General features: G+C 36.2%; 1 protein-coding gene across 1 annotated transcript in view; it reads left to right on the forward strand.

Moving 5' to 3' along the window:
* Positions 1–27,810, forward strand: part of MYOM2 (myomesin 2) — an 83,512-nt gene that overhangs the window by 38,453 nt on the left and 17,249 nt on the right. Inside the window, exons 15-28 of the mRNA XM_009580883.1 lie at positions 2,346–2,529; positions 5,926–6,100; positions 7,484–7,605; positions 9,777–9,964; positions 12,627–12,753; positions 16,760–16,938; positions 17,108–17,222; positions 17,814–17,970; positions 18,075–18,181; positions 20,202–20,246; positions 20,715–20,851; positions 24,479–24,623; positions 24,735–24,794; positions 26,304–26,371. Coding sequence (XP_009579178.1) covers positions 2,346–2,529; positions 5,926–6,100; positions 7,484–7,605; positions 9,777–9,964; positions 12,627–12,753; positions 16,760–16,938; positions 17,108–17,222; positions 17,814–17,970; positions 18,075–18,181; positions 20,202–20,246; positions 20,715–20,851; positions 24,479–24,623; positions 24,735–24,794; positions 26,304–26,371 — 1,809 coding nt within the window. The remainder of the gene's footprint in view (positions 1–2,345; positions 2,530–5,925; positions 6,101–7,483; positions 7,606–9,776; positions 9,965–12,626; positions 12,754–16,759; positions 16,939–17,107; positions 17,223–17,813; positions 17,971–18,074; positions 18,182–20,201; positions 20,247–20,714; positions 20,852–24,478; positions 24,624–24,734; positions 24,795–26,303; positions 26,372–27,810) is intronic.

Raw genomic sequence — 27,810 nt, forward strand, 5'->3', positions numbered from 1 at the left:
TGGCCAGCTGGGCCAGCTGTCCCGGCCACGCTCCCTCCCAGCCCCCTGCGCACCTGGCAGGGCACAGGAAGATGAAAAGTCCTTGACTAGCGTAAATATTACTTAGCAACAACTAAAACATCAGTGTGTTATCAACACTATTCTCATACTACATCCAAAACACAGCACTATACCAGTTAATAGGAAGAAAATCAACTCCATCCCAGCCGAAACCAGGACAACTCTGAATGTTCCCCTTCCTTCTTCTTCCCCAGCTTTGTATGCTGAGCATGACATCATATGGTATGGAATACCCCGTCGGCCAGCTGGGCCAGCTGTCCTGGCTATGCTCCCTGTCAGCCTCTGAAGAGTCCTTGACTAGCAGGGTACTTAGCAACAACTAAAAACATCAGTGTGTTATCAACATTCTTCTCACACTAAATCCAAAACACAGCACTATACCAGCTACTAGGAAAAAAAATTAACTCTATCCCAGCCAAAACCAGGGCAGTGTAAAGTGAAGTCCAGTCACTAGTTCAATTTTCCAGCAAGCATGTCGATGATTTCTCCTACTCTGCCCTTCACGTTCAAAAGAAGTAATGAAAATTTCCATGGAAATAAGTATCTAGTTTTCCTTTTATGCAATAAAAAATAGCATGTCTTCTTTGTACTTATTCCCAGTGGCATACATTGCTCTTATTTATAAATTTCAAGCACACTGACTTAAGGATTTTGAACCAGCTCTTGGCATGAAAATATCTCATTGTTTCCAGAACATGCAGAAATAGCCCAGATAAAAAGCTAAGATGTAGATTTCCATTGAGTGGACACCTACACTTGGTTAGCTGAATTTCATTCTAAGTATGAGTTGGAAAATATACGTATCTCTTTTAAAGAAATAGCTTTATATAGCTCTGGAAACAGTGTAGAGCAATGACAATGATGAACAAACAAGTCTTAATTAAATGCCAAACTTACTGAGGAAAAGTGAGAATGAAGACTAAAAGGCTATTATTAGAAATAAAGGTTCATTATACTAATTAATACCTTAATCTAAAATCTTTTTGCATATAAATAACATATATATGAATAGCTCAGTCAGTTCATAGGTGAATGTTTGTTTTTTGCTTTCCACCGTCATCTCTTCATTTAGAAAAGCTAAATTTGTAATTAAATTCTAATTAATTTATTTGAAATAAAGAAGACTCAGTCCTCAAGAATAAAAATGAATTTTTAAAGGCTTCAAGAAACACAAAATGGAAACAAGTTCTCTACGCTGTATAGCAATGTTCCCTTAAAATCATTATTTAACAGATAAATCAAATCAAACTACAGAATAAAATGTGATATTGATTCTTTGCTTTGTGAAAATGAAATGCAACAATTAACATTTTTCATGCCAGAAAGTAAAATATATGGCAAAATAATGTTTATTTCATGTGTTCCATCTTTTTATAATGAAGAAAAGGGATGTTATATTTCTTTTTTTCTGTTGAGAACACTAGGTGAGTTTAGTATCTATGAAAAAGATTTTGATATATGGGCTCCAGCTGTTTACATTTTTATTATTTATCTACACTAGGCCTATTATAGACAGGGTAGTTTCCGAGCACCCATGAAACACTGTTCCTCCTCTAAGAAGTTCACAGTCTATTGGGTTTTGTTCCCAGACTCTCTGCTCCAAAATTTTATTTAATTTGTATGCACCTTTCTGTGCTTGAAGGTAATTTTAATTAAACTATTTACTGGGCACTTGGGTTTTATTAAAATTGCTGAAATATTCCATGAATCTGGGGAACCTAATGGACAGCAGACTTCTCTCAGAGTGGTGATTTGCTGGCTCTCTTCCATGTGCAGTTGTGATGATGATTAGCTCAGCTGCTGCATTGAGAATATTCAAAAGTAATTATTTCATTTGATGAATGCTTTTAGGGACATGACTTTACTCAACAGCATACATAAAGATAAAGCAGTGAATAAAGTAACTTTTTGCAGAATTTGGGTTACGACTTGCTTGCCTTATACTGAACCTTTGGGTGTTCAAGTGAGTTTTGCAGGACATGAGAGTAATTCTTTTGGGACCAATCACCGTTGACAGTCATGGCCCTAACTGAAGGCTAGCTGTAGGTACAAGTGTGCATATATTGAAGTCTAGACAGGCAGGGAGACAGTGAGGTATTCAGACCTTTTTTTAGAGTAATGGAATGCATGAGCTATGAGAATTTGCATATGTTAAAGCGAGACATTTGAGAGTGATCCTTCTCTTATAGCTCTTAAATAAATTCATGACAGGATGCAATACAGCAATATGTTCATTTTTTGACAGTCCACAGAAGTGATTCACAGCTTTTTTTTTTTTTTTTTAGTCCGTGGTTGGCAGTGGAAGCTGGCAAAGAGTCAATGCACAGGTTGCAGTAAAATCTCCTCGCTATGCAGTGTTTGACCTTGCAGAAGGAAAATCATATGTTTTCCGAGTCTTGTCAGCAAACAAGCATGGCATCAGTGATCCATCTGAAATTACAAAACCTATTCAACCACAAGACACCATTGGTAAGGCATTAATTGTAAGGCATTAATATTAAATACAACTGATATTTTATAAAATGGAGATAGACAGCTCTCATTATAATTAGATTAGTATAATTACAATAAGTGTAATCAAATAGATTTGTGTTCAATACAGTGAAGGATTTAAAAAAGACCAAGATGCTAAGTTTTAGAAACATTCCAAAACTTTCCTAATGACCACAAGTCTCCTTTCTGAGACCAATAATTGTTAAAAGGTTAAAATAATTTTAGTTATTCATTATTCAGAGTGCTCTATTAATGTGACTTGTCAAAAAATAGGATAATACAGGTTAACCGCTAACTTAGATAATTATATTGTCTGGCTCAGGTAATTATATACTACCTAATTCCCTACAGTTTCAGCTAGATAAAGTAGCCTTTCGTTTCTTTCTTAGTATTCTAAGTCACAAATTACTGCTGGTGCAGAATTCCTGTGGCATGCAGATGAGTAGATTTCAGGGATAGGGGAAGATACATCTACATATTCAGTGGTAACTTTCCAAATGAAAATGAAGTGTTTATCCTGGGGGCACATTCAAAACCACAAGTGAAAATTTAGGGAGTGGTTATTCACCTTGTTGCTCAAATATTTGGTCTGCTCTTGCAGTTTTGCAGAGGTCACATAAAACAGCCCCATATATTGACAGCTGTCACCTTAAGAGAGAGCACATATCTTACTAGTACACTTGCTATAAATATAAGAAATATTTACAGTATCTGATATACCATAGTTCACTAAATGTTGATAGATATAGTCTTCTTAATGTTTACCATAATTTAAAAAAATATAATCCATCACCTTTAGCTTGATCTGTAACTATACATGAAATAAAAATATCTTTTGCTTTTATGTATTCTTGATTTGATGTCTCATTAATGCATATAAATTATTTAAACCATTCAATATTCCCCAAGGTAGGGAAGAAAAATACTGTATTTATTTCACTTAGTACAGAAAATAGGTTATCCCTTAGGGGTTAACGCAAGACATTCTGAATAAATCATAGCTATAGCTGAAAGCAGAAAGCAGAAGATGCTATTTTAAAGAGAAACTGCAGGAGTATTTTCAGAGATGGAGTTTACCACCTGAGCTAAAACACATCAGACACACATGGCTCCTTTTGGTTGCCTGCACATAGTGCCATTTGACATTCCTGAGGGTAGCTGAGACAACTTCATGGGGATTGCAATCATTACACAGGAATTATGGGTAGCTTTCTCTCTTGATCAGAAACTAGAGGATGGATGGGGTATCCTAGGCCATCCAAAATGATAATATTATGCAATTGAATTGAGTGCTAAAAGAATATTCAGTTTGAGATTAACATCTAAATTTAGGTGTTTCCATGTAGGTATCTACAGGTGCTCTAGATGTCTCTGCTCTCACTGTGGCAATTGGAGCCTGGAGGATAAGTTGGCTGATGTTGCCATAAGTTGCCTCATAGCACCCAGCTATGGAGTGTCTACATTGGGGTGAGATGAATCATTTTCAGGACTCTACCAACCACTGGTCAGATGCTCAGTTTAATTGGTCAAACAGACATCTAGTCCCTTTTCAAATGCTTTCAGTTTGCTATTTCAGAGGGGTGTAGGTATGCAGTATCTACTGAGTCATATCTGGCAGCTCCATGAAGAAGTCTCAGATGCTCTCAAATGGCCCTAAATTAATTTGTTTGGGTAACTGAATTAAGCCCTAGCTCTTTGACTATCATGGCAGTTTAAGAACATGTGCTTGTAGACACTTACACATAAACTCCTAAATGTAGGTACCTTTATCTCAAACTGAACCCATTTGATCTTACAGACTTACTGCATAAAGTACAATAGTATGTATTATTTTTTATTTTGAGATTGAAAGACTAAATGAAAAAAATGCTGCCTGTCTTTTGTTTCATGCTGCTTGTAGTTCTCCGCAATATATCAATCTGAGGAAACTAGAATGCCTTCAACAGGCAAGTGCTGGATGCCTCTCTTAACCTATCATGAAAGGCTGAGACATTGCCTTAGTTCCTTACATTAGGAAAGCTCAGATAGATATTTTATAGTGTACAGACTATGTGTTGGCCCTTATTAAGATTTTTTTTTTCTGTTTAGATTTTGATGTTTGTGGTTCTATTTATGCACATTCAGTGTTTAGATCAATATAAACAGTGAACTTTGATTGCATGTAAAGTGAACTGTGTACTATGCTACATTGGGAGAACTGTAGTCAACAGATTGAAGAAAGCTTTATCCACTTCTGCTTGGTGCTACTGAGGTTGATCCTGGAGTATTGGTTCCAGTTCTGGCTCCCTTAGTCTTATGGATATGTATGTATCCTTATGGATGTAGAGGAACTGGAGAGATCCACTGGATGGCAACCAAGATGGCCAGGGGCCTAGAGGTTGTGACCTGAGCACAGAGAGAGGTAGAGGTAGCTGGGCTTGTTTAGTTTGGTGTGTTACGAAGATAATGGGGACGAACTGTTCTCAGAATGCCAGATGACAAAAAAAAGAGGCAACAGCCACAAATTGTAGCTTAGTAAATTCAGGTTGGACATACTCTCTTAGCGAAAAAGGTGCAAAAGTGCAATGCTGGAAGAGGTTGTGCAGGGAAACTGTGAAATCTCCATTGTCAGAAGTTTTCAAGACTCAGACAAACCTGTGACTGACAATCCAGTTTAGTGTTGGTGATAATCCCACTCTCCGTGATAGGTTGGTCTAGATGATCCCTGGAGATCCCTTCCAACCAATGTTCCCTTCCAACCAATGTTCCTGTGCTTCTGTGAAATCCATCTAGCTAAGTTTAGCTAAACACTTAGCATTCAAACATATGCTTAAAGTTGTCCTGAATAGTTGGCCTTTTCTGGATTGGGGTTGTCATTAGTTGACTAGAAGGCAGTATTTCTTAATACTCATGATATCACACCTCTACAGTTTATTTCTTACTAATGCAGTAGTGCTACAGGGACATAAGCTCTACATAAACCTCTTATTTGAGAGACAATATTTGAAAGAGAAGATTTGAGAGAGAATATTTTCATATCTGTATGCCTTTATCCACACTGATACTTGAAAACATGTTCTCCTATAACTCACTCTTCAGAAAACCTATATAAAATCAGACAGGTAGGGAGCCTTATATGTTAGAGTAAGTTTACTCTAAGTAAACAAATAGAAAAAAAAAATATTTATACATACATGTATAGAAGTATCCAGACTTACTTATCCAGTGAAAAAAATATACTAAAATATATATCATATAGCAATATTAACATGGTTGGAGAAGTCATAGCTGTAGTGATTAAATACGATAAAAGTATACAGTGTTGCATCTACCTTAGCTTACTTTTATTTTTCTGTGTTTCATAATAGTATATGTTTTCTCTCTTTTTCTTAGTTGTCCCATCTGCACCTGGTCGGGTAGTAGCCACAAGGAATACAAAAACATCAGTTGTGGTTCAATGGGATAAACCAAAACATGAAGAGGATTTATATGGCTACTACATTGACTATTCTGTGGTGGGATCAAATCGCTGGGAACCTAGTAACCATAAACCTATTAAATATAACAGGTATTGACAATACTTCTGTATTTTGGGGAGGTTTGAAAACTGCAGAAAAGTTTTAAGTCAATTTATGTGCTAAGCAATGGTGTTATCATGGAAGGTGAATGTTGAATGAATGTGAAGCAAAACAGTCTGCAAACTCTCAGAGCTAAGCTTTTCAGATTGCAGGGCAGACTTTCTCCCCTCCCCATCCCCCTCTTTTTGTTTCTTTTGTCTATTCCATGACTTTGAGTTATAAAAGCAGGTTCTAGAGACATGATTCGGTATGTCTTGGACATGAGTAAGCATAAAATAAATGCGTTTCTTAACGTCTGAATTATATTATGGGGTAAACAGACCTGATGCACATGAGGAAGGCTATGAGAAGGCGAGGGAACTCAAAAGCTTTCCAGGGTGTTTCCTCCTGGAGCCCATAGTCCATGGACATAGGGGCAAAAGGGCAGGCCATGACTGCTATAAACATTGTGGGGAAAGTGCTTCCACTGCTGACACTGCTGTGCAGGAAATCCAAGTGTCCTATCCCAGAAACATCAGGGCTCCCTGACCTGCTACATCTATGGGTAAAGGACAGTAGCCCCTATTTCTAGTTCCCTTGTCATGACACTAGCCCTGTCTATTTCTGATGCTTTATTACTCTCTCCTGAAAATATCACACTTCATTATGTGATTCTTCAAGTAATTTCCTTTGTGACAATCATGCTTACTTTTATTGGAATCACTCACCAAATGCAAAGTTTAGATGTGTAATTTATATTTTCTTATGGGTATATGACAAGCACATCATGTTGTTTAGTGTACTTTGTCAGTTATTAATTAATTTTGAGTGACTTTGTATTCTGCTGAGTCCTTTGATCAAGTAGTCAAGGAATTTGATCAAAGAAAAAGTAGAGACTAATTCTTGGTCAAAGGGATTGGGACAGCACAAAAATAAGAAAAACATTTCATTTGTTCATATGTTAACATATCCTACAATAGAATAGTTCTGATTATTCTGTCTGCTACAATAATTACCTAGAACCTCAGATCAAAACTGAAAGCTATTTTTGATAGTGACTATGAAAATATAGTGAAAAATATAGTCCCTTCCCAGAATAGATTAGAATTTAGCAAGCCAAAGTTCAGAGGGAATATATTATAGTTTATCTGACTCTACCTGGTAGATCAGCACTAGCAATTTAATGAATATTGTGACTTTTGTTCCAGTGTCCCATCCAATTATATTGTACTACATCACAGCATTGTATTACGGTTTCCCTCTTGGAAATATTTTCCTTTGTGAAGCATTCATGAAGTTGAGCTTTCTTATTGTTGCCAAGATTTCATGTTACAGCACAGAATGGTTCCTGTAAAATATATACTAATACGTGATGCTATTTTTATTTAACCTAGGTTTGTTGTTCATGGTTTGGAAACTGGAGAGCAGTATGTCTTCCGTGTGAAAGCTGTGAATGCTGTAGGATTCAGTGAAAACTCACAGGAGTCAGAGGCTATAACAGTACAGGCGGCCCTTAGTAAGTATGATTCTGTGCAACTCAGCTTCTTGTTTCTTGAATGAGTTACATATTTTCAACAATCAACTCCTTTGGTCTCTTTTGCTATAACACTACATTTTGCAGCTATCAAGCACATCCCCTTAGTGAAGTTTATGCTCTCGCATGTGGCTGTTCTACAGAGAAAAGACATTGTTAAAAAAAAAAAAGTTATTCATAATATCAGATAGAAATATTGGGTCAGATTCACTATAATAGCCAGGCTGCCTTCTGCTCCTCAGTTGTAACAAAGAAACTGTAAATCTTGATTAAGTTTGACAAGTAGCTTCTGGGTGATTTGGAGTGGTGCAAATCAGTTTAGTGCAGAATCTGCTCAGTTTAGAAAAGTTTCAGGAAACTGGCTGGACCAAACAGAAAATTCCCTTTGGCTACTCCAGGTTGGAGCACAATCTACATCCTCTGGTACCCTGCAAGCAAAATTTCAGTGTAAGAACAATCCATTGTGCAACTTTCAGTAGGAAGATACATGCTGAGTGGAGGGCTGGAAAATTATTTCGAACAAAAAGTACGCAGATCTGGGCTACTATGGTCCAATTTTCATTTCTGCACAATTTTAGTTTCATACTGAAAAATTTAAAATAGAACACCATTCCCTCACCTGAATGACTTCCATCTCTTGGACAAGAAGACCAACAGGCATACTTGTCAGAAATAATCCTCTAAAAGATTTATAAATCAGAATGGCTGTTAGAAGATAAATTTGGATGAGATGTTACTGACAAACTTACTCTATTTGATTTTTTTAGGACGAAGTGTGTCTCATATGGGTAGGTGGTGTACAAACTCTTTCACATCTATCACCCCTATGTTGTAAATGCACTTGCACCTTTTATTTTGTCACTGTGAGTTTTGAAGATGAGGGGTGCATGGAGTATGTCACCAAACACAGAGCATGTGGATCTTACACACACTTATGGGATGTGGATGGCTTTTATCTATTTCGGTAGGAATTTGGCAGGACTATTTATAGGTGACTTACATTAGCATGAACAGAATCTTTCTGCAGCATTATTTTAACGGCATATATAGGAGTTTGCTATGGTCATTCTTATTTACCAAGAACTGGTAATAATTGCAAAGGCCATGTTTTATGGCCTCTGAGTATAACACCACATTTGAAAAATTAACAAAAGGCCATTTCTGCTGATTACTATCTGTTTTCATGCTGATCACTAGTACAGCTACAAGATCAGGGACTGTATTAAGAGCCTCTGCTAATATATTCTCTTCTGAATGAGGTAAGTCACGTTCTCTCAAGTTATACTGGTAATTCAACTGAAAATATGAGATGAGCTTTAGGGGCAGGAGCTTAGCCTGAACTGGTTGCAGCACAACAGGGTCAAGAAAGGGGTATCTTTGGGCAAACTTTCATGCACGGAGGGCAAATATAAAACAGTGCTTGCTAGAAAGGGTGTTTGCTAGTAGTAGGGGTGTAAAAAACTCAGGAAAACAGTTTTCTTAATCTCTAGGAAGATGTCTGGGTGACATTTCTGCTTCTGCTACAGATGGGAGTAAACTCATGGAGGTAAACTCAAGAAGGAAATGTTTTTTCTGCCTCAATGTAGGTTAAGCTAGTGAAAGTTTAAATATTTTCTATTCCTTATAGGGCAGAAAGCACTCTCAGTCTGAAGTAGGCATATAATATAGCGATAGGAGGGGAAAACCACGAAGGTCATAGATCAGACAGTCATATAACTTCGTTTCATTCAAGTTCGTAGCTTTTTTTTTTTTTTTTTCTTATTGGGTGATTCTTACTGTATTCCAAAAGTACTTGAGCAGCTTATTTGGTTCTTATCAAGTATAAGATCTTCTGATCCATTTCAATCTTCTAGCATAATATTTGGTCTGGAGACACTTTTGGTGGCATTACCATTTCCATACCAAAGATCATCTATTCCTTCTTGCTGTCTCCTGAGAGGGCAGCACATTAGGCAGATGCTTCAAAAGCTTACACATTTATGTTTGGAGATAAAATTAATGTTGATTAGCAGCTTTACAACTGCTTTGTTACTGATATGCAACTGATAGCAGTACACTGCAGAAAACAAAAGCAGTACAAAAATGCTTAACAACTTCTACAACGCAGTGTTTTAGACTCTGTCCTAACTCTCAGAATGCTTATTTCCATATAGCTTGTCCATCATATCCTCATGGTATCACACTTCTGAACTGTGATGGTCATTCAATGACTCTTGGCTGGAAAGCACCAAAGTACAGTGGAGGTTCACCAATCCTTGGTTATTATATGGATAAACGGGAAGCTAACCATCAAAACTGGCATGAAGTCAATTCTTCCCTTATTACCCGGACGATTTATACGGTTGGTACTTTTTAATCATTATCTTTCTGGAATTGATTTGTACTATTTCTTTGCTTTTGGCAGAGTTCTACTTTCTTGCAGAGAAGTTCTTTAAATACTTACTATGACAAAACCAGGCCCTTCCATTGTGTATTTTGGAGTGCAACAAGCCTAAAAACTGGGGTAGAGAATCCGTGCCATCCCCTGCTATGAAATTCTAAGACCAATAACGCCATTCTGATGAGGAAACTTTTGAGGAGGAAGTTGTGAAGCACATTTTTCACAAAGAACAAGATGAGCTATAAAGTGCTTCCTAAACTATATTCATTAATGAGCACTATATGTATCACTACTGTAATAACATGCAGAGAAAGGATGGAAGCATTTAGCAGGACAGATGACCATGCTGTCTGTAGAACTGAAGACTTGTAAATGAAATGGAGATGGGCTGAGAACAAATGTAACTGTCCCTGTTCTTACTCTCAAAATCTGCCTTCAGCTGGAAAGACAAGTATATTAATAAACCTAGCATTATGCCTCATTATGCCTTTCCAGAGTACCAGAGCAATGATTTCAGTTTTGAAATAAATTACTTCTGGTTGTGCTTACAATGTATTCAATGTTTCTTAAAAGAGAAAAATTATGATGCAAACTTCCATGAAGAAAGGTTAGGAAGATAGGATGTAGCAAGTAATTAATAAATATGATGCTTTTTAAATTAAGTTAAACAGATTTTATTCCCAAACACTTCTTATTATTATTTCTGCAAGTCAGCAACTTTCTTATAAACCTCAGGGCAGCAGTAAGTCTTTAGCAGATATTTGACACTAAAGTAGAAAACAATGCTGCAGAGGAGCTCAGGAAGAACGTTTCATGCACAGAAGGCAGCTGGCAATACTCAGGTGTATGTACGCTTGTGACTGAGTTTATAACTGGCACCTCTGACATAGCAGATGGAGCATTGAGAAATAAAAAAGGGCAGGTAAGATAGGCATGAAAGGGCAATACTAAGCAATGCTTTCCAGATATTTTCATTTTTTAATGCATTTGTAAACAAATGAGTAATGTAAATTAAGGGAAACCATTCAGAGTTTAATTAACTGGATATTTAAGTCTCAGTCCTGCCAGTAAGTGTGTATGTGCCTGAGGTGCATCTTCATACATTGGTTTGAATGACTGGAATCTGAAATACTGATGGGAAATAAAAGCAAGACAGCTTTTAGTGGCACAGAATATTTTATGACATACTGCAAGCAGAGAAGGCCCTGAGATATACAGTACAGCACCGGGAAATCACTAAAAGTTTAACCCTCTCTAGTTTAATCTATGGGAATCCCACAAATATTATTTCCCTTAATAACCTGGTATTTCAAAACGGTTTTTACAGGCTGAGCTGTTACTCTCTCTTGTGAATCACTATATAGCTCTTTATCTTCAGGAAATTCTATCATCTAAATTGTATTAGTGCCTGACTTTTCCTAGCTTACGTTGTTTGCTTTGGTCTTGTATTTGATGCTACCTGTGGTGGGTTGACCAGATGCCCACCAAGCCGCTCTATGACTCCCCCTCCTTAACAGGACAGGGGAGAGAAAACATAACGAAAGGCTCATAGGTCGAGGCAAGGACAGGGAGAGATCATTCACCAATTACCATCATGGGCAAAACAGACTTGACTCAGGGAAATTAGTTTAATTTATTACCAATCAAATCAGAGTAGAATAATGCGAAATAAAACCAAATCTTAAAAACACCTTCCTCCCACCCCTCCCTTCTTCCCGGGCTCAACTTCACTTCTGATTTTCTCTACCTTCTCCCCACAGTGGTGCAGGGGGACTGGGAATGGGGGTTGCGGTCAGTTCATCACATGCTATCTCTGCCGCTCCTTCATCCTCAGGGGGAGGACTCCTCATACTTTTCCCCTGCTCCAGTGTGGGGTCCTTCCCATGGGAGACAGTCCTCCACAAACTTCTCCAACGTGGGTCCTTCCCATGGGCTGCAGTTCTTCACGAACTGCTCCAGCGTGGGTGCCTTCTACGGGGTGCAGTCCTTCAAGAACAGACTGCTCCAGCGTCTTTTAGGATTAAGAGAAAGATTAAGAGAAAGATGCAGACAAGCCAGAAAAAATTACTGAGAGAATCCTTCCCAGAGTTATATCAGCACACTGCTGAACTAATTGGATTGGCCTTTCCTTCAGTTTCCTGTTGTTTTCCTTTCTTCCCTGATCAGTCCACTATGACCTCTTTAGACCAAAACACCCTTCGAACCCTTGCTTAAGCAAATGGCTTATGAATAGCCATTCATAAGCAATGCAAGAAGGTATTTCATGTTAGAACACTCACCCATAAGTATCTGTTAGTAGTCATTCATTGCGTGAGCTCCCTGGACCTTTGCTTTAACCTTTTACTGGCCTCTCATGCCAGTATATTGAGTGCTGTTATTCCTAGGATGATGTGGCTGAAACATGGATGTACAATGTAATATCTCTGCAGTGCATTTGGTTTAAGAGTAAAATCTTCAAATTAGATCCTTCTAGTACTCCAGCACAGCAGTAAGGTCTGACAATTAATTAACCAATGTCAGAATACTTATTTTTAAGTATTTAATTTATTAAAAGAATATAAATAATGGTTTTTGATATATTGATTTTTTTTTTTTTTTTTTTTTTTTTTTTTAACCAAAAAAGGTAGAGGATTTGACAGAAGATGCCTTCTATGAATTCAAAGTTGCTGCTACAAATCTGATTGGAATAGGTCAACCTTCAGATCCCAGTGAGCATTTTAAGTGTAAAGCCTGGACTATGCCAGAACCTGGTAAGTCTATTAGTTCCTCATGAATTTCAGTCTAATATAAACTCCTTAAAACACAGTCAGTGTAACATTGCAGCCAAACTCTGCTGGATGTCTTTTGGTTGATTTCTGCCCTATTACCTGTTAAGATTGCCATTGCTTCTGAGATCTCCTGTTAAAAGCTACCTCCACATCCCCACTGATGACACTGAATGTCCTGGGAAGTGGGGATGGGGACACTTAGCTTGCTGAGTGTCTCCTCCTTTCACTGCCCACATCAGCTCAGAGCAGAAAGTCTTCAGCCTTTGGTCTGTTTTTATCTCTACCAGATCCTCACCCCCAGTCCTACAAGCTTCACCTCACACTCACCACCTATACAATACATAGCACCATACAATACTGCACCATAATTGCAGTTTATTAAGAATATTCCTGAAGTTTCAGACTCCAAAACTATGTTTTTTGTTCATAAATAAGACAAAACAAGGGCCTGTTTCTTGACGTAAAGGCAAGCAGCACAGTGTAGCTCACACTTCACAGCTAAAGTCTCCCAGTCTCAACTAGTGTGCCCTTATTTATGTGTTTTCCCCAGAATGTACCCAGGTATTACATAAGAGATTATTATTAGTCAGGTGTTAGAACAAATATGCTAACAAACACACAGTAGGAATGACCACGTGCTAGTACTCAAATCTATAGTTAGGTTGTCTGTAGTTTAGCAGTGTAGATGTAGCTGAAGACTGTTAATTGCCATGCTAACTCTGTAAAATGTGTTAAACAAGAAGTATTGTGAATTCAGGACCCCCTGCAAAAGAAAGTGAAACTTTAGTCTACCTCATGGGAGCATATAAATTTGTGCCTAAATGTTAAACATCTAGGGAATCGGTTCCTCTCAGTAATGCTCGAGTTCTGTAAATAATCTATGAAAGGGTTTTTGAAGGCCCATCTGCTTATTTTATAACACCCTTGCTCAAACCGAGCAACATTTTTGCTGAAGCTATTTCTGATGTCTGATGCTGATTTGCCTAAACAAAGGGTGTCACAGTATAGCCCGTAACGAAAACATAGGCACCATTTTAATATATTTCTACCTTTTTTCCCCAAAAAACATGTAAAATACTGCTGTGTTGTTAAATCAAATTCTATTTATGACGTTGAGCTTTGGTATGCAATTAAGGATCCATTCTAATACTTGTTTATGTCATGAGGAGCTGTCTGACACCTACACACATCTGTTTCATGCCTAAATGTTCATGCAGTCATTTTCTCAGTAAAGAAAAATATCCAACCTCTAAATCTGGTTTTGTAAAACTATTGGAATTTTTAGTGATTTTAAAAAGGCATAATTAGCATAAGAAGGCAGGAAAATTTCAGTTTTCTTTTCTATGTTATATGTAAAAAGTAATTCTTGCCTGGAACAAGAAACAATTCAGTAAGATAATGGAATCACTTACTAGGAAAGACTCTCAAACGTCATGTTATAAACGTCATGTCTGTCTTGAATGGCAGCACACAAATTGGAGACATTGTTTCACATAAATTTTTTTCAATGCTGAGCAGAGAAATGGTAACTCCACACCTCCTACAATTATTTGCCTGCCTAAGTTCCCTTCTATTTGTCTTTTTTAAAAAAATTACACTGTTATGCTAAGTTCGAAGTTTACTTCTTTTTAATGCCCAGATTCTTTTCTGCAAGACTGTTTGTCAGGGAGTTTTTCTCCACGCTTTCAAACTAAATTCTTCTGAGTTCATAAATCTTACCTTCTGGATTTAATGACATGGCAAAGCTGTCAATAACAAAATATTTAATCTCCTGACCTTAGCTCCTTTAGTGTTAATTACATTTTCTTATAATTTTGTAATATTTAGTATAAATGCATTATCAGTGGAACAATTATTTTCCTTAAAGAACGGATCTGTGATTTATACTCTCTACAGTGTTTTCAAAACGTCAGTGAAATTGCCTAATGTGTAAACAAGTGAAGATTATCCTTCAATTTCAATGATATATAAAGAAATAAAATAAAAGGCACTTTCAGGAAATGAAGAGAGTGAAATTTCCATTTTCATAATGAACAATCTGACCTTTCTACTCCTTGGCTGATTACATTGTTCTCATTATGAAACTAGTTGAACAGAGAGTATTGCATTTTTCCTGCTTAAAAAAACACTACAAACAAACAACTCCCTTTCCCCCCAAATTGCCAAACCTGTTAAAATATTTCACAAGCCTTATATTTCACAAGCCTTTTCTAGAATAAGTTTTTAAACAATGACTTAGCAATAATGAAATGAAATAATCGAGATTTAAGACTGAGAGAGAGAGGCTGACCCTCTTCCCTAACTTACTAAAGATACTGAAGACTAATGAAATGTGACTGCAGTATATTCCCAGTCTCAACAAAATATTCTTCCACATTTTGATATGGAAGGGAGGTTTCCTTAGAAAGGCCAAAACCCCTTGCAGGATTTCCAGCATGAGTGATGGATTCCTTGCCCAGAGCCCATAATTATTTCATCCTTCTGCAGAACTCTAGTCTTAGGTATCTCTGTGAGCCTCTGTGAGTTAGCAACGATGGCTAATGAATTATTTTACATGACTTCTTTTTAAAAAAATGAAACGTCTGTGGTTTCAGAATCCTTGGAATAGAACATACTTCATTACACATTTTCTTCTGCTGTCTAGATTTCTAGCAGGTGCATCTGCCAGTGGAATTTTAATTATCTGTGGATATATAGACATTTAGGTTGGGATTTTTAAAGAGCCCTGAGAGAAGGCTTTAGGCTCCTTGAAAACTGCAGTCTTTCCATGCATGAGAAATCTGGTATTTATCCTCAAAAGGTCTGCAACAGGTACTTATATGTTTCTTTTCTGAAATGTGCTTATTCACTATGGAGAAACACGTTTCTACTGGTTTTTGCTGTATATTTGATGAATATCAGCCTTTACAAATTTCATGTTCATTCATCACTGGTTAACATCACATAGGCTGGAATGGCAATCAGGTTTATTTGTAAGGTTTTTCTACTCTTCTTTATTTTGAATGGTGAGATGTGTTGTAGGAAAAAGTAGTATCTTAAATTAGGCCAAACTGACAACACTGAGAAAATCCCTGAGTCTCAGGTACTTTCAGGTTTCCTTACTCTAAATTTAAAACACAAGAAGCAAGCTTCCAGCTACATTGTTTGGCTGAATACCAGTATTCTGTCATGGGTGTTTTCACCATGGTAGGAAACTGATATGATTATGCTTTTGTAGTCAACTGGTATAAATAAATATCAAGAGTATAGTAAAAAATAAATGCTACAAGTTAAACTGAATGGCACTAGATCAGTTAAGTGAAGAAGGAAAGTATAGTAGGGAGAACATAACCTGATAGATGCAAAGGTATGAACTCTCACTTATTCATACAGCATCAGGATGTTTTTGGTGTAAATAGTTCTTCGAACAGATATATCCTCTTGAGAAGTTCTTCTTGGCTATCGTTATCCACCTCACAATGAACACTTCTGTCAGGGAATGAGAAGCCTGATCCAAAGTCCACTGGTGCCAGTGAGTTTTGGATTAGTCTGAAGGATCATGGTTCACGTATACCAACAAAAAATAAAAATCTTGATGTTAAATTATGAACCTGAGTCAGGCTCAGTGAAGCAACTTTGATGTGGGGCTGGTGAATTAAATAAGACAAGAAACCTCTGTTAATTGTTGGAAAATTTTAAACTACACAGGTTTTCCATATGAATAACTTTCCCTTAAAATGGAGTTACTGAGATCTATCTAAGAATGTATGCTTCAGACTGCTAATGTCACTCACTGCATAAACCAGGTATTGCTGTATACAGCCATGAGGGGAAAATGACCTAAATACCACATATACCAGGTTTATTGTAAAGGATGAGATTTTTGAAAGCAAACATAGTCAAAACAAAATTAAAGTGGTGCATTTCGGCCTCTACAGAGCCAGTTTGCAAAACTTATATTATATTATTATTATATTGAAGTGAACTTCCAATATTTGAAATATTTTAGGTCCTGCCTATGATCTCACAATTTGTGAAGTTAGAAATACATCACTGGTTCTTTTGTGGAAAGCTCCTGTATATGAAGGCAAAAGCCCTATTACTGGGTATTTAGTGGACTATAAGGAAGTAGATACAGAAGACTGGATCACTGCTAATGAAAAACCTACTTCAAAGCGCTATTTTAAGGTAACATTTTCATTAGTTAGTGTTAATTCACAACTGAGTTCTAAAAACACCTGACTGAGTACAGCAAAGATGTATATTTGAACTTGGGCTTCTGCTAACGTCTTCATGTAAGTAAACAAAAGAGTTTAGATTGTTTTTTAAATTGGCTTTGCTCTTTATCTTGTTCAAGGTCACTGATTTACATGAGGGTCATACCTATGTTTTCAAAGTTCGTGCAGTGAATGATGCTGGGGTAGGCAAGTCATCTGAGATATCTGAACCAGTGCTTGTCAAGGCACGGCCAGGTAATGAACTTAGAATCTCCTCTGCTTCTAAAATACTGAAATACTTAGAAATGAATTTAATCAATCTGATTTAATATTGTAGCACAGATAAGTATTTTAAGATTTAAGAAGCTCTTAGCCTTAAAACTTAAAGAAAAAATCACGTGGATACAGAGGTACTGTCAAGACTTTTTGCTTTACTTACTGAAGGAAATCTTTGATAATCTGTTATTTTAGTTTTTATTCTCATAAACAAAGGTGCTACTTGCTGTGAGTGAAGTATGACAACATATTTATTAAAGCTTCAAGAGTGACAATAAAATTAATTTACTTAAACTGTTCATATCTTCTCATATTCAGTTTCATTTTATAGATTTGTTTCTCAGTAAGCATTTATTATTTTTAGTATTCCTTTTTTTTTGCGTAGAGTAAGAATCTTGGTAGTATGTGATGTTGAGTCAGCATATGACATATACATGCTTCAAGATCTGCAAGTAAGATCAATATCTGTTAGTAAAGATGGACTAAATTTGCGTGGGCTTTAGTAATTTCTGAATTGCAGCTCAAAAGAAAAATGCAGCCTTGACATCTGAGTTGATTCCTATTTTGCAGAAACAAAAGAAATCTTTTCAGGTGTGGATGATGAGGGCAATATTTACCTGGCTTTTGAGTGCAAAGAAGCTACAGATGCATCTCATTTTGCATGGGGTAAATCGTATGAGGAGATTGATGATTCTGATAAGTTTAAGATTGAAACAGAAGGAAATCAGTAAGTCATGCCAGTCTATCAAATTGTCAGAAGTTTGTCCTGTTAAAAACCTCAGTAACATGAGAAACCCTGCTAATTACATCCTTCTTTATTTATGATTTTAGTTCTAAGCTGTACTTCAAAAATCCTGATAAATCAGACTTGGGAACTTACTCTGTCTCAGTTAGTGACACAGATGGGGTTTCATCCAGCTTCGTTATGGATGATGAAGGTAAGGTCCTTACCACCTCAAGTCTTTCTTCATTTTGTCACCTCAGCTGCACTAAAAATTGTCCAAGAAAAAAAAAGACCCCCACAACTCTCACATTCTTTCCTACGCGTTAAGGAAAAAAAAAAAACAAACACACAACAGGCTTTGTGTGATTACTTATTTTCTGATTATCACAATGATGAAAGTTGGGATAACTTAAGGCAATATTTTCTTTAAAAAAAAGATAAAGAATATGCCAAATTAGAATTGTTTTCTTTATGCTGGAGCTATAATGCTGTTTGCAAATATCTGTTACACTTTCAGTTACATGTCTGAAAATGTTGCTTCTTTCACTGTTTTATGAATCTCTTTCTCTAGTATGTCACTTTTGCTGTGCTTTGACTTTATAGCCTTTCACGTCTTATTGATTCTCTGTTAGCTGTAAAGCTACCATCAGATCTCTGCTTACCAAGGAGCCTATTAATATAGAGAGAAACCTTGAGGCTCTAGATGTAGTTTCATATAACTGAGATGCAGAGAATTAGTGAGAAAAAGGATGTTGTGTCAACAAGATCTGAATACATTGGGTTAAATTATCCTTTGGCTTAAATTTAGATTAGTTTTGCTTTATTTCACTGTAGCTCTTTTGTTTCATTGGAGTTGCAATGAATTTGCTTCAGTCTGACTTTGGTTTACCATTGAGAGGTGCTAAGGTGAAAGGCAAAGGGGGGGACTTTGCTATTTTTAAATAGCACAAAAATTACTTCAGTGTTTTCCCAGTCCACAGGTTGTGATTGCTATGCCCAGTTCCTTAAGCATGAAAATCCCTCTACTTACCTTCTTTCTAAGTCATTTAAGGAGAGAAGATGAGACTGAGTGTGAGTCTGATAGTAGGCAGGACTTTTATCACAGTGTGAACCAGTCAAACCTCCTGTTCAAAGTAGGTGTTGAGAAGAAATCCATGTGCAGCCACAAAAAATATGGTTCTCCAAGACATGGACCATTTATGTGGACTCTTATTACCAATATCTGCTTCTTCTAGGGAAGCTAAACAAGTAATATTTTTAATTTTCCAACGAATACTGTAGGAAAAGACAGATATGCATTTGATCATGAGAACTTCCCTTTGGCTTACTTTTGAAGCATCACTCTGAAACCTATCTCTAGGTCTTGTCACCGTCAGTCCTACCTTTGAAGGTTTTTTTGCAGAAGAGCACTGAAGGTGTTTCCCATCCCACACTTAGCCCATGTCTTCCCTGGTCACATCTGTCACTCAAAATTACACTTTTATCTGTACTGGATCCCTGCACAAGTGTCAGGTTTTGTATCTTAGCACTGAAAAACATATTATTTCACTGCTCACTTACTTCCTCAAATGCTATAAATTCTCCTGTAATTTTGTTAAATCCTCGACCATGTCATAAATCCTTGCTAATTTCCTCTGGTCTTTACATTATCTGTAAATTTGGAATTGGCAGTAATGTTCATCTTCCAAATCCTTATTAATAATGAATATGATAACTAGGGTTAGTATGAAAATCTAACAAAGTGATTTCTAGACTCTCAAGCAGCCTTCATGAGGATTTAGTGCATTAAATAGAACTTTCTATACCTTTTTCAGACTAACCTGCACTCAATCTTGTTTCCTGCCACAGTAAAACAAGCTTTTCAGGTACAGTGTCAGAAAGGAAGTCAGCAGATAAAGGAACCTCATACACTGCTTAGAAGCTATTGTTTCCCATCTTTCGTTTAAATCCAACAGAGAGTTTAAAATAGGTTTCATCCCTTGTTTAGATTCTTTTGCGTAGGAGGGTGTGCATGGAAACACATGAAATAGGAACACTCGCTAAATCCATGTATCAGAATTTTAAGTTTCTTAAATCTTATTTTTTAGTCATCATTTTCTGAAGAGAGTTGGGTATTTCACATATAAGACTTAAGAAGATTATCTGCTGATGCTGATATGTACCTTCTTTGACACTCATTTTCTGGCTGTATTTTTCAGAATAAATTAAAACATGAGTATTTTTCTTAATTTCAGAGTTTGAACGTTTGATGGCATTAAGCAATGAAATAAAGAATCCAAGTAAGTTGAAAATCTGAATCTATTTGATACTTCTAGAAGAAATATAATTACATACTAATGACTGGAGTTCCAAAAAAGGTTCTTCCTGAGACAATGGCAGCTTCATTTTTCATGGAACAACTTGCTTCCTTATCTTTCCATTCATTTAGGAGAATATTAGTTTGCATTGAATAAAATCATCATTGCCTAAAAGACTTTTGAAGTTTAACTTTGACAATAGACTATAGGTTGCAAAGAGCCAATTCCTTAAACAATGTGCAAACTATAAGCTGTAAATTCTTTTCTCCCTTTGAGAAATTAATTTAAAAGTCAGCCAAAGAATGCATTAGACATCTTTTCCCTGCGTAAAATTTATTCTATATCCAGCATTCCGTAAATAATAGGGAGATACTAATATTTTACTACATTAGTCCTTTTTCTCACAAGGATTCATGCATTATTGACTTTTGATTGCTTTTCTTTCTGCAGCAATACCTCTGAAATCAGAATTAGCTTATGATGTTCTTGAGAAAGGAGAAGTTCGTTTCTGGATTCAGGCTGAAAGCTTATCACCAGATTCTACCTTCAGATTCGTTATTAATGATAAAGAAGTTGAAAACAGTGATGTAAGTACATATTGAGTAATATATATATATGATTTTGTTTAATAATCATTATAATCATAATAATAATAATCATCATCATTTTGTTTGGTTAATAAACCTTTATGCACTAATAGGTATTCTATTTTTACGGTTGCTTAAAACCACGTTATTAAAGTCTGATAATACTTGAAAGGAATGCCAATCTTTAACTTGAATCTTTTTTGCAGTATAGAATTCCTGTTGCAGGAATTCATTACAAAAAGAGAGAAAAGTTTGACCCTCAGAAGTCCATATTAATTTTGGGTAGCTAGATGACCAACAGCCAAAGAGAAGGAGAAATTAGACACAGACCAGTATTAAACACATCTGATTAAAAGTAGTGCACAAATATTTTAGGAAAATAGCTCAAGTCAAAAAAGCTACTTCAAGTACAGTTTTGGACTCCAAACTAGCAAGACACGCTGTTCCCAGAAACCCTCTGAGGCTACTGCTACTAGTTTTACATATAATGTGGGAGGCACTTGACAATGCAACAATGGTCATAGATATAAAACCTTTAGATGGTGTCACTTTCTATTTTCTTTTAAATTTTGGCCTAGACACTAAATGGGCATTGAATGGCTACATGGAGATGAAAGGGCAGGCCACCAGCTTCCTGCATTTTTATAGCTCTAGGAAGACCTTTCATAGAAAGGGACACAGAAAAGTGGTCAGATTGGGCTGAGAAGGAAGCCCTTTGCGGGGCTGGAGTATGATTCATCTTCTGGGCATAAAGTACAGCACTGGAAATATCTTTTCCTGTGAGGAATCCACCTCCAGTGCAGCTCTTTGAAAGGTTCAGTCTATTCCAGAGGATGCAAAGCCTGGTTTTGGCCAAAGAAGCTTATCAGCACTTTTATACCATAGAGAAGCAAAGAGCATTTACTTTAATTACATATTGACAAGTGGAAGCAGAAGTGTTTCTGAGTAAAATACGTCTCTGGTTTTGTTACTTTAAGAAGTAATAAACTATAGCACTGAAAACCTGAATATTAGTGACTAGGATGTATTGAAATGACAATATTCTGTCCTGGCAATGTTAGTGGAACAGAATGAGCTATTTTTAGTTCGCGTATGTTTTGGAAGTGTTGACATCAGATAGAGTCTTGAAGTGGAGCTGCATTATTTCACCTCTTTAATTAGTAACCCACAGGTGACATTTACATTTGGAGACTGATGATATTTTTGTGGAAAGTCACATAAAAGCCTAGTATTTATGGTGCCCATAAAATCATTGAACTTCATCTTGCTGCATAATGGCAATAGTTAGAAGCCTAATTACACTCTAAAACCTGCCTGGAGACTGGGCTACAGTCACTGAACATGTTCAATAGACCGTTATGCTGGTGAATTGTAGTCTGATTCTTGACATTGGCTGAAGTGATAAATTTGTCCTTCTAGGTCCTAACAGCGAACAGTTTTAGTAAGATTTCAAAATAATCTGAGAATGGAATAAACTGGGCCCCATCTAATCAGCTGTCATTTTAATCTTTTAATATTTTTTTTTTCTTTACCCAAAAGCAAGAAATAAAAAAAAATCCAGAAGTGTGATAAAGGATCAGATTAAAACATGCATCTTGCTCTTCTTTTTCTGCTTCTGGCAAATCTCAACTTAACATTCTCCCTGAGAACTCATGAAACGAGTGCAACTGGTGTCCTTGACTTCTGTGGGCAAAAGACTGTAAGAGAGAATTTGAATTTGCACTTTTTGATAGTTTGGTGAAGTTTATAACTTCTTTTTTTTAACCTCCCTGGCCTATCTCCTCAACTCTTACAGATGAACTCTTACACAAGTAATTTTTCTACTTAATTTCCTGATCAATTAAATCTTGTGTTATTTTTTGACATTGTATCTTTCTTTGAACTATATATGGGAAAGTGCATATCCAAATTATATGAGCATTTTCCCCTGTTATTTTATACAAATGTTATACCTCAGTCTCTTATCTCTAAGTCATTTATTTAATAAAACATTATCCTAATCAATCTGTTCGCTACTGCTTTGTTAATTCCATTCTCTTTTCTCTTTCTTCATTGTTCAGTTACCCCATTAAGATTTAAACTAGTACTATTTGTACTATTTGAAAATACCAGTAATGAATACTAAACATCTCGACTATGTCTACACTATTCTTCCAGGCTTGTTGTCCATACAACAGTGAATCTGTCCTTGAGACTGGCCAGACGGTGTCCCTTAAAGCTGAAGCACATGTATCTGTGGGGTCATTCCTACTAATTTTGGATCAGTACTTAAAGGTTCTTCCACTTAAGGAAGTGGTCTCACAGAGTTTAATAAGTGGTATTTTTACTAGCTTTTTTCCCTTCCTTCTTTCTTCCCCTTTCCTAAACTTTATCCACCTGTGGCTTTAGGTACCTTTTTCTAGTTTTGGAGTCCAATAAAAAGGTTAATCAAGACATTCTGTTTATAAGGCATCATGTCTCCTTTAACAGTGACAGGGTCTATAATAATTTACTGCATAGAACTACTCCTACATGGTGACATTTACTTTTCTGTCCCATCATGAATGGAACACTTGGTGTGTAATATCCTTGGCCACATTGGTTACCTAAAAGTATTCACCAAGTAACTTATTTGCTTTGCTTTAGGAATTTGTTGAGATTCAAACACCACCACTGTTAGTGGGGGACACAGTCCTCATGGTTGTTACTCACTGAATGAAAGAGGATACTACTTAGTGAAAGGTGGTTGTACCTAAAACAAGTACCTACAAATTCAGAACACATATTTTGCAAGTATTGTCCAATATTTGCTTGCAATTTTCTGTTTCCTTGATGATGCCTGCCAATAATTTATCTTTCTGGAATATTTAACAGAAAGAAAACACAAAAAGGACACAAACAATGAAAAGCATATTTAACTTTGAATTCAAGTCAATATTTGGTGTTTTGGGTATTCTGCAAGCACTTTAGCAGGTAACTAGATGTCTTGACAGAATTCTAATTCTCTTTTGCTAGACTAGGTTGATCTTTTTAGTTCCCAGAAGCTTTGTTGGTTTTTCACAAGTTGCTGTTCTCATGGTCTTGCACTTTAGTGTTCTTTGGAAAAAACCCCTAGTATTAGATAGGCAAATCATTATACCCTTCCTAAATAAACTTTTTTAGTGAGAAAATAAGATCCAGCATTGAGCTGCCACATATGTCTCAGAGATATTTAGTAGTGATGACTTTTTGGATTTGTTGTGAGGTATTTATTTGGACATCCACATAATACTTCCAGCTATTTCTGGACTCTGCCTAGCCTAGCAAAACCCCTTGTAGAACTGGAAGCTGTAATGGAGCTAACGGCTGGCTGTGTAGGTTCTTCTTCAAACATGTGTAGTGCCATAAACTATTATTTTTAAATCCAAACCAGCAGTATTATGATGACTCGAGGATTCCAAATGCAGCTGCACATAGAGGTTTCTGTCACCGCTGGGATCCTGTTGTATAACAGTAAATACAAGCACAGCCCTGTTTCCATAGTTTATAATTAAAAGAACATGAAAAAGATTGAGTGTGGAGGCAGGGATATAAAACATGATTAATTTGATAGGGAATCATAAGTAATTTACACTACACTAGAGTAAAGTTATTACTTGTTTATTTCAGAGGCATAAAATAAATTGTGACCGTTCAAACGGCATTATAGAAATGGTGATGGACCGATTTACAATTGACAATGAAGGTACCTACACAGTACAGATTCAAGATGGAAAGGCCAAGAACCAGTCTTCATTAGTTCTCATTGGAGATGGTATGTTCACTGAAACATTGAAACTTTGACTCTGATGAAGAAAAGAACTTAATTATTCTTTGCATAATTTTGTGACTAACTCATTTTTCATTCACCTCTTCCAAAATTTAGCATTCAAGGCAGTATTGGCTGAGTCTGAGCTCCAGCGAAAGGAATTTCTCAGGAAGCAAGGTAAGACTGAGTAGATTGGTGACTTCAGGCCCAGTTTGGAGCTAATGATGATGCATCCCTGGTGAATACTAAGTGCTTCCAACTTCCATTGATTTCATTAGAAGATGAGTATAATGCACAGTTTGAGGAGACACTGAACCCTTGGTGGATCTTATTTTCCAACATTGTCATATGATACACGCAGTTGTGACAGAACTTTCACTAAGTAGAGAAATAAAGTGGGAGTTCCTTACAAGAGGTTATCTTTGCTCAATATTCATGAGAAGTGTGCCTACTGTAGGCTCTGATCCAACAAAACATTTCAGCACATTTAGTTTTAAGCATACAATTTGTCCCTTCAATACAATTGACAGAAGAGTAGACAGCATAGTGTCAGACAAGGAAGATTAAAAACCCGATCCTGTGGTTTCTGTCCAGGCAAAATTCCAGGAACTAAATGTATATTTGTTGCATATTTGCTACACAATTACAGAGTTTGTTATATGCTTGTCACCAGTATTGTTTGCAGCTGAACGTAAGAATTACTGTTGGATACCTAATTCAGAATTCTATCGCTGTGAAATCTTTAAAAAATTGAGTTTGAACTCTAGTTTGTAATTTTCACTTGGCAAGCACATGGCTTTTAGAGTAAAAGTAGCAATAATAATTAAAAATATTTATTCTAAATAGCTTAGGTAGGATTCTCTACATAGGCAATGTAATTCTATTATTTTCTATTTTGGGGAGGGGGATTTTTTTTTTTTTTTAATAGATTTAGGAAAGAAATTATACCACTTACAGCATAAACGGACAGGATCTTTCAGTTCTCAATGATTTAAGTGAAAAGTCTGGGATTTTGCTGCCTCCCAGGTCTGGATATTGCAATTATGGGCCCTGATCCTGCAGACACTAAATTTACTGACATGAGTAACCACAATAACTTTAAAAAGTCTATGTACGTCAGTAAATTTACTTAAGGATATATATATTTGCAGGATTGGAACCTCAGTGAGGAAAAGGAATATTTCCTGTTCTGCTTATAATGTTTAATACATTTTTTAACTTTATATAATTTGGACAAATAATGTCTGGCATGGGATTTCTGCTTTGAACATTTAATTGGGTGTTTGGGTACATTTGTTTATTTTCCAGTTCCCTTTGCATTAAATACATTGTTTGTACACTTGTTTGTAGCTACTCTGTTTCTTTCCTATGCTTAGTTGGCAATTGGGCATAAACGTATTTAGTTAATTAATTTGTCTCACCACTTTACATTTTGGAATACTACATGGCTTATACAAACAGAGATGAGCCTCAGGCTTCTAAGCTGTACTGTAGACACCTGGGTCAATATGATAAAAACTTACTGCAGGATTTTCCTTCTAGTGCATGGGTAGTTCAGGAGTTCCCTCTCATCGTTCTGGTGTGAGGATGTTATAATATAATTGTCATCCTTTTTCTTTCTTTCACTGGATCTCTCTGATACTCTTCATTCTACAACATATGCTTTAAGACAATTTTGTTCCTTAGGTCCTCACTTTTCAGAGTTTTTGTATTGGGAAGTTACAGAGGAATGCGAAGTTTTACTTTCTTGTAAGGTGAGGAAGTATACTTGAAATAATTTGTTAGAATGTGTTGATTAAAAACTGAGGTAGGAAAATGTGAGGAAAGATTTTGACATTTTTAAAATTAAAAGTTTCATATGAAAACTTTTAAATTATTATGTAGAAATCTTTAAAATAAAAATTTCTTACTTACTACTCTTCAGCAGTTGTCTTCATCTAAACAAAACAAAAAAATAGGACATTTCTAAATGTGTTAGGTGATCTAATTCTTTATAATATAATAATTGTGAGCCATAAAAATAATTTAAACAAAATATTCATCCCTTAATGGTCCTTCTTCCTTCCTCAAAAAACAGCCACAAAAAGCCAGAGTTCAACCTCTTTCCTCACTGTTTTCTGATTTGGAGGTTCCTCTACCAAAGCATCTGTTATTTAATCAACTATAACCAAACATGCAACAAAGGCTTCTAGAATTAAAGTTATAAAACATGATTTTTATTATATTTGGCTAATGACTTTTGAATCTTAACTAATGCTAATGTGCATGGAGTTCAGAATAACTTCTGCTATTAACATCTTTATATGCCATTCTAAACAGATATATTTTAATTTTTGTTGCTCTTCTAGAGTGACTAATTAGAGATCTGAATAACTAAGTTAATTGAATTCAACAGGCATCAAACTCTTCTTCATTGCCTTTTCCTGTAATATGGACTCTTTTGTATTAATTTTCTCCACTTCTTTTGAATAAGTCTTTGGCTTTTAATTAGACTAACTTGAATCATTCATTATGAGCAATTTACATGCACATTTGTGTGATTTTTTTCCTTCGTTTTTTCTGCTCACTAATTAGGAGACCTTTAACCTCAACTTATTCCCAGCAGAACTGACCTGGGTGGTGAAGCTGCCATTCTGTGTGCCCCTATTTTAGGGCTCAACACTCATTAGCTAACACGGTACCTTTGCTGGTACTAAACTGCATAGCTGGAGTACTTCATTATCTTGACATGCATTTGCCTCTGGCATGAACCCTGCTTATCCTTTCATTCACATGGGGAATTAAATGTTGCTGAACCAGTTATACTAGTGTTAATTCTCTACAAATTAATCTGAAATTATCCTTCTTTTCCTTGACTGTTGAGTCTGTTTATACGACTGAAACTATGAAAGGCTGTGTCTGATTATATGCTTTTCACCAGTGTACTTTTTGTTCATAAGGTCAGAACATTTTATGTAAATGAAATCTAGGATGTGGGCTGTTCGCACACTCATCATTTTAACTGTGCCATTGACCTTATAATGTTTGTTACTGTTAGTATGTGGCTGGCCATTAGGTTCACATGGTACTGTTGTTTATGCCTGTTTAACTGATATTTGTACATAGGAAGAGTTTGAACGATAAAGCCTGGATTTGTCCTACGAACTTCAGGTAGCTGACATTCAAGTTAGAAGTGTGGCTGCGCTGGGCCATT

Source organism: Fulmarus glacialis, unplaced genomic scaffold (assembly GCF_000690835.1).
Source record: "Fulmarus glacialis isolate BGI_N327 unplaced genomic scaffold, ASM69083v1 scaffold26546, whole genome shotgun sequence".
In the NCBI taxonomy this organism is placed as follows: Eukaryota; Metazoa; Chordata; class Aves; order Procellariiformes; family Procellariidae; genus Fulmarus; species Fulmarus glacialis.